Source organism: Marmota monax, unplaced genomic scaffold (assembly GCF_021218885.2).
Source record: "Marmota monax isolate L192 unplaced genomic scaffold, Marmota_monax_Labrador192_F-V1.1 WCK01_AAM20220418_F8-fsc00050, whole genome shotgun sequence".
Lineage (NCBI taxonomy): Eukaryota > Metazoa > Chordata > Mammalia > Rodentia > Sciuridae > Marmota > Marmota monax.
In genome coordinates, this window is record NW_026694552.1 from 7,928,694 (window position 1) to 7,942,402 (window position 13,709).

Consider the following 13,709-nt stretch of genomic DNA (forward strand, 5'->3'; position numbering starts at 1 on the left):
TTGGAGTAGAATATAATGGTATTTGCCAGAGGCTAGGGATAATAAAAGGGAAAAGTGGGGGGGGGGGATGGGAAGAGGTTTAACAATGGACACTAAGTTACAGTTGGATAGGAGCCTGAAGTTCTGGTGTGTTATTCCATAGCAGGGTGACTACAGAGAACAATAATGCTTTATGTGTCTCAAAAAGCTAGAACAAAGTATATTAGAAAAAAAAGTATATTGAAAGTTTTCACCATAAAGAAATGTTTGAGGAAACAGTAAATTTAAACTGATTTAAACACTGCATAATGTATATGTGTTTTGAACCATCACATGATACCCCATGAATATAAATAATTTTGGTATTTTTATGTATTAAAAATAAAGTTTACAAAAGGAAACTTTCATACTTACCTTAAGTTTGCTTTCCAGAAGTTCAACACTAGTAATCAGATAAGAAGCCTCGGATTCATTTAGTCCATGAACTACTGCTTCTTTGCCAAGTGTGGCATATAAAGTCACAACTATGTAATTAAAAAAAACAAATATTAAATAATAAACACTTACTAGAAAGATAATATTTAAGTCAGTCCTTAATGATATGAACACTAAAAGACATAAATGCATTTCGTAGTTTAATTTTATTTCAAAGTCTCCCAAATACCCCAAAGTTATCCTTACAAATTCACAGGAATTTTTTATATATATATATATATATATACACATACACATACATACATATATATAGATAAATTTTTTTTTTGCAGTGCTGGGGATAAAACCCAGGGCCTCATGCATACTAGGCAAGCACTCTACCCCCAACCCACTCTAACTTTCTAAACCCGAACAAACCCAGAAATACTAGAAGTGTCATAACTCATCAAAAATCAGTCAACTATAATGTTCAAGGCCATCAGGTCCTGGCCAAACTCTTAACTCAGGTCAGGGCTATCCCAGCAAGAGCTCCCTTATGCCACATACTTTTATTGGTCATGGTTCCCCCAAACAGATCCATTCTTGATAAAGCTTGGGAATCTCATGTCAGAAGATTAGCCACTAATAATGTTCTCACTCTTTCCAAGAAGCTTTTTCAGTGGGTCCAATTTCTAATCTGATTAGTGACTTCTATGTCTTACCTAAAGGGGCAAAGGAGTTCTATTCCTTAGCAGCCACTACACAAAGATAATATAAACTTAAAACAAGTTTAGGTGGAATCAAAGGACATCTGCTAAACTTAAACCTAAAGTTGACATGGAAATTCAGCTCTTGGTAACAGAAACATCAACATAGTTAATTATAGCCACTTTTCACTGTTGATGATTGAAGTTGGGTTATGGGTACATATGGAATCATTTTCATATTATCTATTTTTGTTTGATATACAAACTCTGATTCTTACATTAAACCTAGGATATTCTATTTCACTCAAAAAACAATGGAGTGCTTGGTTTGTGGCAAGACATTGTTCTGGACTCAAATATTAAAAATTTCTTGCACAATGGCAAAAAAAAATGCTTACATATCAGAAACATACCCAATTTTACTTTCCATCTAACATCTCTAATACCAGTTTTCAAGATGTTACAAACCAATTTCATGTGCAAAATGGAATAAGTCAAATAAGAGGCATCTAAGTCAACCAATGAACTAGAATTATCCTAAGCAATGTTTTTTGTTGTTGTTGTTGCCTTAATCATTTTGTATATACAAAACCAAAACCCCCAAATCCTAAACCTTTCAGGCATAATTCATTTCCAATCAAAAAGTAAAATTCCACATTATACCCATTAAGATGCCAATTCTCATACTAGCTTGTACAAGGTACTATCTTTGACAGGAGTTATTGGACATCTTTTAGTCACAATAGTACATACCATTTTATAGACATAATTCATGCAAAAGAAAGGCTAAAGAGCATTTATTTTGTTTCAAAGTTTTTTGGCGGGTTGTTTTTACTTTTATTTGTTTTGTAGTGCTGGAGGACTGAACCCAGGGCCTTAAGCATGATTTTAAGCACTTTACCACTGAGCTACACTACCAGTTCAGATGACCTACTTTGAAAACAGGAGCATCTCAAAGCAATTGTTTTTGTGTGTGTGTGTGTGTGTGTGTATTGTGCTGGGATTGAACTTAGGGCTTCAGACATTCTAAGTAAGTGCTCTAACACTGAGCTAGCTATATATCCAGCCTATGGACCAATTTTCACATTTAAGCAAAGCACCCACCCCACACCAAAAAAAAAAAAAAAAAAAAACATAGGGCACTTACGAGGAAAGTTGTACTTAAAGCAGGTCTGTGCTGCAATCATCCATTCAGCTCTGGTCTCACAGAAAATGGCAATGGTGTTCTTTGGTTTCAGTCCCAATGCAGTAAGTCCACTACCAAAGTTATTCACTCTACGGTTCACTTCGATATAGTTCATCCATTTATAATTCCCGAGAATTAACTGTTAAAGTGAGACATTCTCTAATATTAGTATATTTATTCAAATAAGTAATTACAATAGCATTCAAAGTGCACAATGCCCTTAAGCAAATATCCAGAAGCCATGAAAAGTGCCTTTTGATATTTATACAGTACTGTAACAGAATGGCAGCATATTTAAAATTCCCTCAATTTATGATAAAGAAAAATGAAGTTCCTTAAAAAAATTAAAAGAATAAAAATGCTTTACCTTCTTGAAGACTTTTCCATTTGGCTGCATTTCATTTTCTTCACTTAGGATTTCCCTGATCCCAAGGCTATCCTTCTTCCCAAACTTAGATACAGCATGGTCAAATAATTTATCCAGAGTGTCTGCTCCAGGGATGTCTATGACAGCTAGTGAGTCGAAGTGTGTGACAGAGCGATATGGACTTCCAGGTTTGTCTGAAGTAGGTTTAGCTTTTATTCTCTTTGCCATAGCGTTTTTCTTCTTGGCATTGGTAAGAAAATACCATGGAATAAATATAAGGGCACTGTATATTGTTATTAACAAGTGGACAGGCAGCAAAATAATGGTGAGCACATTTAGTTTAAGTTTCATAGTGGAAAGGCTTCTAAAATGATGCTTATTTCTTGTTATTCTTTGGCTTCTGAAAGCCTTAGTTTGCTGAAGAAGGCAATAATGGAAGCAGCAATAAAAGTAGCAGTAGAGCCAAGGCAGTTCAGTTTTAGTGATACAGATAAAAGTTAGTAATCTTTGGAAGCCGACAAAAAAGTACACCTGTAGGTGAAGATAATGAACCAGGCAGAAAGCAGGAAAAAAAAAAACAAAATAAAAGTATTAACAAGTTGATAGCACAATTGATTTAAATACTCAGGTCTTTATTAGTTTATATAATTGACTTAATACAGAGAGCTGAAATAACTGGTCTGAAAGATTGGCATTTTTCATTTTTCAGTCATTAAAGACAATAAATGTTTTTCAGTGCACCAAATTCTTAATTTAATGTTTTTTAAATATGTAGTTTTATAACTTTATTTTATTTATTTTTTATGTGGTGCTGAGGATTGAACCCAGTGCCTCATGCATGCGAGGCAAGCACTCTACCACTGAGCCACAACCCCAGCCCTTTAATTTAATGTTTTCTGAGTTTTTAGGTGTACTGGTACTCTGCACATCATTCTATAAGTCAGATTGCATTCTGGTTTAGATTTGAGGTATTTCCTAAAAATCATGAGTAAGAAAATGCAAGAATGTTTAGAGGTGAAATGAGTAGGTTATGAGAGCCTTAACCTAATTAGCACATTAATTTCCTGATGTTGATTAAGTTAGTGGTAACTGTAAGCAGGTAGGCTGTAGCTGGAGGAGGTGCGTCCCTAGGGGCATGACTTTGGGATTTATATTTTGTCCTTGTCGAGTAGAGCTCTCTCTCTCTGCTTCTTGTTACAATGCCCTGAGCCACTTTCCTCCACCACACTCTTCTGCCATGATGTTCTGCCTCTCTCTGGACCCTGAGGATGAAAGTAGGATATGTATGGACTGAGGCCTCTGAAACCATGAGCACTAAATGAATGTTTCTTCCTCCAAAATAGTTCTTGGCAGGTCTTTTGGTCACAGCAATGAAAAAGTCAACAAAAACAGGTGGGTAACACTAAAGCTGGTGCAAATACATGAGTACAATATTTAAGTTTGACCAAAATTTGGGAGGGCAGAGTATGCCAATAATGAGGTTTCTCTAAATATGTGTATATGAACAAGACAGCTTTAAATTAGATTAGATTAGGTTTTGTGTCCCAAAGAGAGGATGAGCACAATTTAGGTTAATTTCTTAAGGAACAACCCAGAAATATTATTCTGAGTTCTTCATTAAGGTAAATTTCTGAAATAATGTTGAACACTATGTCCTATTCCCAAAATGGGAGCAATTGTAAAATTATTTCCCAAGTACCCACGTTGTAATCAAAATTGCATCAGTTGCTTGGGAGTAGTAGTACAAGTCTGAAGCAGCATTAAATCCTGTCCCTCACCTATTGTGTTTTAACACTTGAGGCAATTAGCACCTAAGATCCAGTGTTATTCAAAATCTGGAGGATGGGGGAAGAGGGACAGCTAAACCATTTGTTCAAATGAAAACTTATATACAAACTGCCCATATTTAATAATGAACTGGATTTGCTTTGGCTAAAGTAGGAATTAGAGATGTCTGGGAGTCTCCCTCCAGACCTCCTGGAATCTAACTCCCAAGGTGACCACTGAAGAATTTCCACTGAAGAGCACTGAGGTAATATGTAACAGAGTGCTGTGGTGTGCAGTAAAAGTAAAAGGAGTTGAAAAAAATGCAAAATGGGCAACAGTAACTACAAGGGTCTTTGTAGGGATTATATTTATTTAAGCTAGACCTTATGTTAGGCATCTGTAGATGGAGGAAGAATGAAGGGCGGTTGAGATAAGGAAATCCCATGACGAAAAATGAAGTGGGAATAAGAAGACTTTAGGGGATGGGGTATAGGTTGGTTAAATAGACTATGATAGTACAGGATATGACAGATTAAGCAAAGTAGTTTTGATTTGACTAGGCAAAAAAACGGGGACCAATGCAGGTTAAGAAAAACCATGCCTTTGTAAAGGAAGGACAAAAACATTCTCAGGGATAATATTATCCTGTAGGGAGTCAGACTTTGGGTAAAAAAGCTATTTTGGTGAGTGGCAAGGTATAGTTCAACTATGAAAATTAAAATATTAGTTCACTTCAAAGACAAATTGAAGCACATCCTTCTGCAACTTATGCAAACAGACTACTAGTCTTAATTCAATTGACTGCATGCTAGTTGTTTTTACATTGATTAGTACAAAATGGTAACCTAATCCTGCCTATGCCTTTGTTCATGTCCTTCAGCTGAGTGTGGTGAAGTGAACATGAAACTAGAAGTCACTGGGTTTCAGACCTCATCTCTGACACCAAGTGGCTGTGTAAACTTGAGCAAATCATCTTGATTCAGGATCAAATTAGATCAGTAAGCCTTAACCTCTTAGTAGATGGGCCCTTTGAGAATTCAGTGAGAATTATGAATCCTGTTCCCCACAGAAGGATCTGCAGATTATATAGACAATTCCAGCGGATAAGTTCCCTGATTTCAATTCATGAACCTGAATGTGTGACAACAACCCTGAATTAAGAATTTCTGACCTAGACAGAAAAGTCCTTCTGTTATGGTTTGCATGTGAGGTGTACCCCAAAAGCTCATGTGTGAGACAATTTAAGGTTGGAGGAGAGTAGAATCCCTGATGGGATTAACTGAATGGTAACTGAAGGTAGGTGGGGTGTGGCTGGAGGAAGTGGTTCATTGGGGGTGTGGCTATGGGGTACATACTTTGTAACAGGAATCAGGAGAGTGGAATCTCTCTCTCTCTCTCTCTCTCTCTCTCTCTCTCTCTCTCTCTCTCTCTCTCTCTCTCTCTCTCTCTCTCTCTCTCTCCGCCCCACCCCCACCCCCATCATCATATAAACCACTTTCCTCGGCCACTCTCTTCCTCTATGATGTTCAGCCTCACCTCAAGCCCCAAATATTGGAGCCTGCCTTGTATGGATTAGGACCTCTGAAACCATGAGCCCTCAAATAAACTTATCCTCCTTTACAATTATTCTGGTTGGGTCACTTAGTCACAGCAGTGAAAAAGCTGACTAAAACACCTTCCAACTTTAAATTCAATTACACACTTAACACCTAGAAATTGCTTTCTCAATCTGACAAGTCTGGTCATTCATTTATTCAAGATAGGATATGTCAAGTGTCTATCATAGTGCCTCTGGCCTTCATATACACAAGATCCCCTGATACAGTCCTCTCTTTCACTGGAAATTCCGTGACTACTCAAGTCTACAATAATCTTGCCCTTTTCTAGGTTCCTATATTATCAACCATTCAATCTGATACTTCATTGTATTACTATCATTTCCATAAAACAGGGCACCTAAGTATGCAGCACAGACTAGCAGTCCTCAACTCTGTGAAACCCAAATACCTCTTTTTTATAACAAAGATTTGGTAATTCCCCTTCATAAAACTTGAAAGATAAGACAATGAGCTAACTTACATACTTAATTTTTAAAACATAACTTCTTATTGGAAATATAAAAGATAGCAAAATTAAAAATACTTGTTTGGATATATAAATTCTCAGGGACAATATTAGAAGACAAAAAATACGTCTTCAAATATCTAAAATTTCCTTAAATACTAACCCACCCTCAAATGAAAAATTGTCATACTTGGGGCCAAAGACATACAAAGAAGTAGAAATCAATTTCTGAAAAGCTCATCATTTGGGCTGGGGTTGTGGCTCAGTGGTAGAGCACTCACCTAGCATGTGCAAGGCCCTGGGTTCGATCCTCAGCACCACATAAAAATAAATAAGTGAAATAGTTATTGTGTCCAGTTACAACTAAAAAATTTTTTTTAAAAAAAGCTCATTGTTCAGGGAGGCTGGGGTTGTGGCTCAGTGGTAGAGTGCTTGCCTAGTGCATGTGAAGCCCTGGGTTCAGTCCTCAGCACCACATAAAAATAAATAAATAAATAAAGGTATTGTGTCCAACTACAACTAAAAATTTTTTTTAAAAAGCTCATCATTTATTTGGATGTAAATTTCATTGTATGTTTTTTAGTCATTCATGATGTTGCATACATTTAATCTATTATATGTATTCATTGTTAAGTCTTGGAGGAAGGGAAATACCTTCTACATACTTTCAGTGCTTAGTACAGAGACATACTAAATGCACACACTAGGCAATGCTCAAACGACATTCAAGTGAGGGGAGACCAGAGAGATCATTTAGTTTCAAAGTTTTTAATTTTTTTTCTGGTCATGGTGAGGGAGTCATGGATCATCCATTTGAATAAAATTTACATGGATGAGAAAATACAAATATAGATAAAATAAAAAGCAGAGCTGCTCAAGTAGAGGAGGCTGTAATAGCCCCTGATGGGACTCCTTAGAACGTCCTGTTCAGCTGAGTATTCAAACCACTGATATTTTCTGATCTCTAATCTTAAAGAGAAGCAAATGAATTGTACAGCATAAACTGAACACCCAGTGCTCTTTCAGGCACACCAGTTGGCCTCTACCCTGTTTTGCTTATCATCTTAAAATCATTCTTTTCCAAAGGTTTTCTGGAGTCACACTTGGTTTACTGATAAATTCATTTCAAAAAAAGATTTGAACATTTCATTTCACTTAAAAAAAGTTTGCATGTAAGAGAATTGTGTTGAGCAGTTGATACAACATGAGTAAAATACACCCTCAAACTTTAAAGCCTGTTTATGTTCAAATAATACGTGTTCAAATGCATGGTAGGAACAGAGAGATTAACTCATGAATAACCATAGAGCAGAATATGAAAAGCCCCATAAAAGCAGAAGAAACAAAATGCTAAAGGAATTCAAAAGAGCAGGAAAATTGCATCCACGTTGGGGTGGATGAGAAATTTCAGCCATCAAGAAAGGTCTGTGTCTATCTGTTCGTTCTCTCTCTCTCTCTCTCTCTCTCTCTCTCTCTCTCTCTCTCTCTCTCTCTCTCTCTCATACATACACACACACAGTTTTCGTAATAATTGTGAAGGATGGCTACGTTTTCAAAAGCAAGGGACAATGACTGGGACACAAGGACAGTTCTACCAGTGAAAATAAATAGCTGAGCAAATGAAAGGGGAAAGAACAGCATAGGATGTTTTTGAAAAACAGAAAGTAATATGGCAAATGTTTAATGTTTTTCATGTAAACTGCTGATCCATTTTTATGGTGTAAGTCTGTGAGAAAACAATGATTTCCTAATCAACTTTACTACACAGCAGCAAGACATGTGTGTATGATGATTTTGCAACTCAAGATTGAATGCTCTGGTATGTCCTAAGGGAAGATGAATTGTATTCTGGAGAAAGTTTGATATGCCAGGCAGTTATCAGTTCTAACCTCAATGTCTGCTTTCAAGTGTGGCTTTGAACAAGTTATGAGATATGACCTGTCACTTAAAAACTTTATCAGCAGCTTCATCTGTAAAGTAGGAATACTGTTTATATTATCTACTTTGTAGTATTCCTGGGAGAATCCTTTGTTTTCTCCCATAAAAATTGCATGGGCAATAAAAATCAGTCCCCGGCACATACTCTCAACTCTTGTCACTCTCTCACTTTGCTGAACTCAACTAAACCACAACCTGGTTCAATTCAATTCTCCACACAATGTACTCACATAGCTGAATTGGAAGAAACACATTACTGTCCTGAATGTCTCACTTTAGGTTCATGGTTGCAACTTCAAGTGGGCTCTGGATGCTGCACAGAAGCCACACTTGCAGGAGTCTACTCACCGGCTCACACTTCTAGGTTTCACACCTTATTCTCTCTCTTCAGACCCCCAATGTTCCACTTCCAACCTCATTCTCAGTTTCTGACCTGGCTTACTATTTTTCAGAGAAAATGGAAATAACCTAAAAAGCTTCACAGACTCCCCTGACTATCAGCCTACTCGCATCTGTGGCCCCATGTGCTTCACTCTTCTGTGACTGTGGAGGAACTGTGTATGCTCACAGCTGAGGGCAACCCCTTCACTTGTGCACAACACCTTTGTATATACATGGTCATGGTGGTGCTGTTCTACCCCTTTGTCCTTCTCCCTCCTGCACCATTAATATTTCCTGCTATACTGTATTGTTCCCATCAGTGTTGTAACAAACTACTATCTTTCATCTTAAAAACCATTCCCTCTCTTGTACCTAGCTCTCGGTTATACCAGTTCTTCTTCTCTTTAGGACTCCTTGCAACAGTCTATGCAGTGTCTTACAGTTACCTTCGATTTTCTCTGGAATCCAGTACATGCAGGCTTTTGTCCCCTACCACTGCATAAAATTTTTCTGATCAACGTTGCCAATGACTTGCGTATTATTAGATTCAATGGTCAATTAAAGTTCAGCCCTCATCTTCCTTCACCCACTGGTAGCCTTTAACACAGTTGACCCTTCTACTTGAAATTTTTGTTTGGCTTCCAGGACACTGCATTCTTCAGGTTTTCTTATTTCTCTGGCTATTCCTTTTCAGTTTTCTTTCTTGCTTCTTCATCATCTCCCTGACATCTAAATGCTATCCTGCTCATTCCCTGAATCTCTCTCATTTATCTCCACTCAATCCTACAGTGATCTCATTTAGTCCTGTAGCTTTAAATATCATATATATGGTGATGATTCCCAAATTTCTCCCCCCCTCCAGCCTGGAAGTCTGCCTTAAATACAAATTTGTATATCCAAAAGTTTCCTTACTGAATCCATTTAGATGTCAGTTAAATACCTCAAACTTAGCATGTTCAAAACTAAGCCACTGATTGTCCTTCCACAATTCTATTTCTCCCAGTCTTGTCTGTCTCAGTATATTTCAGTAGCTTTGACCAAAAATCTTGGATTCATACTTAGCCTTCTCTTTCTCACACATTTCACCACTTCCTAGACATCAGTAAAACTTAATGGCTCTACTTAATAAATATCTAACTCAACTATTTTTCACCATTTTCACTATTGCCATCCTGGCTCAAGCCATTATCATCGCTCATGTGGATAAATTCAATAACTGATTTAATCTACCTATTTTTACCTTCTGCCCCTACAATAAATTCGAAACCCAGCAGCTCGAGTGCTCTTCTTAAAATGTAAATTAGATCATATCATTCCTGTGCTCAAAAATCTTCAAAGAGGGGCTGGGTATGTGGCTCAAGCGGTAGCGCGCTCGCCTGGCATGCGTGCTGCCTGGGGTTCGATCCTCAGCACCACATACAAACAAAGATGTTGTGTCCGCCGAGAACTAAAAAATAAATATTAAAAAATTCTCTCTCTCTCTCTCTCTCTCTCTCTCTCTCTCTCTCTCTCCCATCTCTCTTTAAAAAAAATTTAAAAAAAAATCTTCAAAGAATTGCCAAATGATTCATTCAAAAGCTAAAGTTCTTACTGTGATCTACAAAAATACATTATCTTTCTGCTACACATCAAGTTTCTTACCTCACCTCCTACTACTCTTTCCCCTGGCTCATTCTACAGCAGTTCTACTTGTCCCTTAATATTCCTGGAACATATCAAAAATGATCTTGCCTTTGTACTTTCTATTCTCTCTGCCTGAAATGTTCTTCCAAGATATCTGTGTAAGTTATTCCCTTGCTTCTTTTTTGTCTTTAATCAAGTAACTTCTCAGAGGGGACTTCTTCAGTCACCCTCTTTGAAAACCAAACCTCTGACACTTCCTTTCTTGCTTTATTTTTCTCCTTAGCACTTTTCACTAATATATAATAGGTTTTATTTTTCATGAATAATGTCTATGCCCCCATTAGAACATAATCCCCATGAGGTAGAGAGTTTATAGTTTGCTGCTGAATCCTCAGTGACCAAAACAGTAACTCTATTGCATTAGCTGTTCAATAGATTTGTTGAATAAGAAGGTACGTAGAATTTTCTGAAACTAAAAAGTAAAAGCATATATAAGTACAATAATCTGTATGCACTTAACCTTATTTTAAAATATCATTTGTGGCCAGGTACAGTAGTATAGTACATGCCTATAATCCCAGCCTCTCCAGAGACTGAGGCAAGAGGATTTCAAGTTCAAAGCCAGTCTCAGCAGTTTTTAGCAAGGCCCTAAACAACTCAGCGAAACCCTGGCTCAAAATTTTAAAAATGATTTTTAAAACATGGGTCGGGGATGAGGCTCAGTGGTTAAGTGCTCCTGGATTCCAAGCAAGGTACTAAAAAATAAAAAAGATCATTTTTATGTGCCAACACTCTAGGAAATACTATGCTCTTATAATCCTACCAGTTAGAATAAATTTGAATATGTTATTGGTTGCTTAACAGAAAATACTAGGCTGGAAAAACCACCTATTGCACAGGGTAAAAGACGGGATTGAAAAGCACAAGGGTTACACAATTTTCACTCTGTGCTTTTTATTAATGCCTTTTACAAAGGTATGCTGTCCTTCCATACACAAAAAAAGTGATACTGCCGTCCCAATGTTAGAACATGAAGTCTGAGTTGTGCTTCCTTAAGATCCGGTAATGTATTTGTCTGGAAAAGGCATCATCTTCAGTCATGGGATAGTTAAGTGCTCCTGTTGAAGTTCTTAATGCCATATGAGAACCATAATCTTAACTACTGTTGAGTGTTTACTATGGGTGAGGTAGTGTGCTTTCCTTTAGATATATTAGATATATCTAATATATATTTTAGATATATTATCTCATTTAATCCTTCAAAGAAATACCCTCACTTTATAACAGATTCATAGAGATTAAGTAATTTCCCAAAGTAAGTACAGTGAGTAGGGATTTGGGCTCTGATTCTACTACCTGTGATCCTGATCATACTAGAATAATTTAAATAGATAAGAATGAACTTTATGTATGAAGAAATCCTAGCAACAATTTCGAATATTGAACACTGATCTGTTCTACATCCTACGGCAATAACAGAGGTTAAGGTTGGAAAAAAAAAAAAAAGCTCTCAAGATGTTTGGTGAATCCTAGAAGTTTTAGCGAAAAACCAGATATAATTTTTTTGTTCTATGGTCAAGTTTAATGATAAGTATTTCATTCCAGTTAATTCAAACACTCAGAGAAAAGTTAAACACAAAAAGCATTAGTGATACATTAAGCTCCAGTACACAAAGTAAACAAATACTACATAGTAATTAAATCTGAATTTAAAAGAAGAAATCATTTCCCCCAGAAGCATGTGGCACAACACCAATTTAATAGTGAAAAAACTAATATAATGAAGTCAATTAATGCCAAGATACTTTTCCAAAAGATTTGGAAAATGAACTAAACCAAGCAAAGATCAGTGCAATTGTCAAGTTGAAACACAGCAATGACAAATACACCTGGCTTTGACATTAACCTCTTATGAAAATGTTAAAAAATATCAATTTGAAAATCAATGATTTCACTTAAGAAATCACATTTTCAAGCCCCACATTATTTTAAGACTAATTTAAATACCAAAGAGAGATATTTTCCCTTCTAAAAAGAATTAGCTGTATCAACTAAGCATTAAACCAGAAAATAATTACAAAAGTTCCAAAAGATTTTAAAAAATAAGAATACCTGTTATGCTTTTAAAAGTCATATTTCTAAATAGATGTTGCATCACCAAGGCTTTTGTAAAGGGGTGGAGTGCTTTTATAAAAATCTTGTTTCACACACACACTACTAAAAACTTCCAAATGATTTTAAAATACACAAGAGAAAGCTCAAATACTATGTTTAAAAAGAATGGTTTAAAAAGAATGGTTATATTTGTTAAATGAAATCAAACCTTAAGGAGATATATTGCAATGTAATTGACTTTATACTTTAAACTTAGAAAATGTTAATATTTTAAGACATTAAAGGCATTAAGAGTAGCTAGCAGGATCTCTATCAGCCAGTCTGCAAGATGAATTAGCACATGAAATATATATATTAGATGCCCCTCTTTAGTCTAAGTTAAAATTTTTATAAATAAGTCTAATCAATATGAAATAATTTGTACAATCAAACTTTAACCTTTTATTATAATTACTATATAGTAATTATAATAAATGCATTTTAAAACTGATAAAAAGCAAAACAAAAACCTGAGATGAATATATAGATGCCCTTTAGAAACACATAGCACTCATGCCTAGTTATTTTGACTCAAAGCATATGACGACTCTGACTGATCTTTGGGTTCGTCTCTCACAAGATTAACCAAACCTGTTTACTTCATCACCTGGAGTGATATTAACTCCTGCAGTCTCCATCCTGCCAGTTTCTTCCCAGCTTTTCCCAGTAAAGAAAGCACCTCGGCAGCCATGTTGAAGATACTCTTTCAGGCTCTAGCATGAATTCCCTCCCATAATGCCTTAAGAGTATCTCTACCATGCATCAGATGTTTTTTCTAGGTCATAAATTGTCATACTTTGGATCCTATCTATACATGTTGAAATGAGGAGATCTAGGAGCCAATGTTGCTGCCTACACACTATACATACACTGTATATGATTATGAATCTACTGCTCATCTTAAGCAATTGAGATACAATTGATTTTTTAAATATGTAGATTTCTTACATTGGGAATTACTTGTATATAATTTACCCCCAAGGTCTAAGTAACATTGAATGTAAAATTTGCTGAAAAGTGGCACCTATTGACAAAGTATGATGTTATAATTTAACTTTATTAAACATCATGAAAAAGGGAGAAAAAACAAGTTCTGGGACTTAGGTATTTGGAGAGAAACATAAATAGC

General features: G+C 36.1%; 1 protein-coding gene across 6 annotated transcripts in view; it reads right to left on the reverse strand.

Moving 5' to 3' along the window:
• The window catches only part of Acsl4 (acyl-CoA synthetase long chain family member 4), a 90,672-nt gene that overhangs the window by 47,811 nt on the left and 29,152 nt on the right, over positions 1-13,709 (reverse strand). For 2 of the 6 annotated variants that reach the window (XM_046420793.2, XM_058571624.1), the window contains 3 exons: positions 2,654-3,184; positions 2,248-2,425; positions 394-503 (listed from right to left, as the gene is read on the reverse strand). In XM_046420793.2, coding sequence (XP_046276749.1) covers positions 394-503; positions 2,248-2,425; positions 2,654-3,004 — 639 coding nt within the window. In that variant the 5' untranslated portion in view covers positions 3,005-3,184. The remainder of the gene's footprint in view (positions 1-393; positions 504-2,247; positions 2,426-2,653; positions 3,185-13,709) is intronic. The other 4 variants (XM_046420796.2, XM_058571627.1, XM_046420794.2 and 1 more) reach the window with 2 other exon arrangements.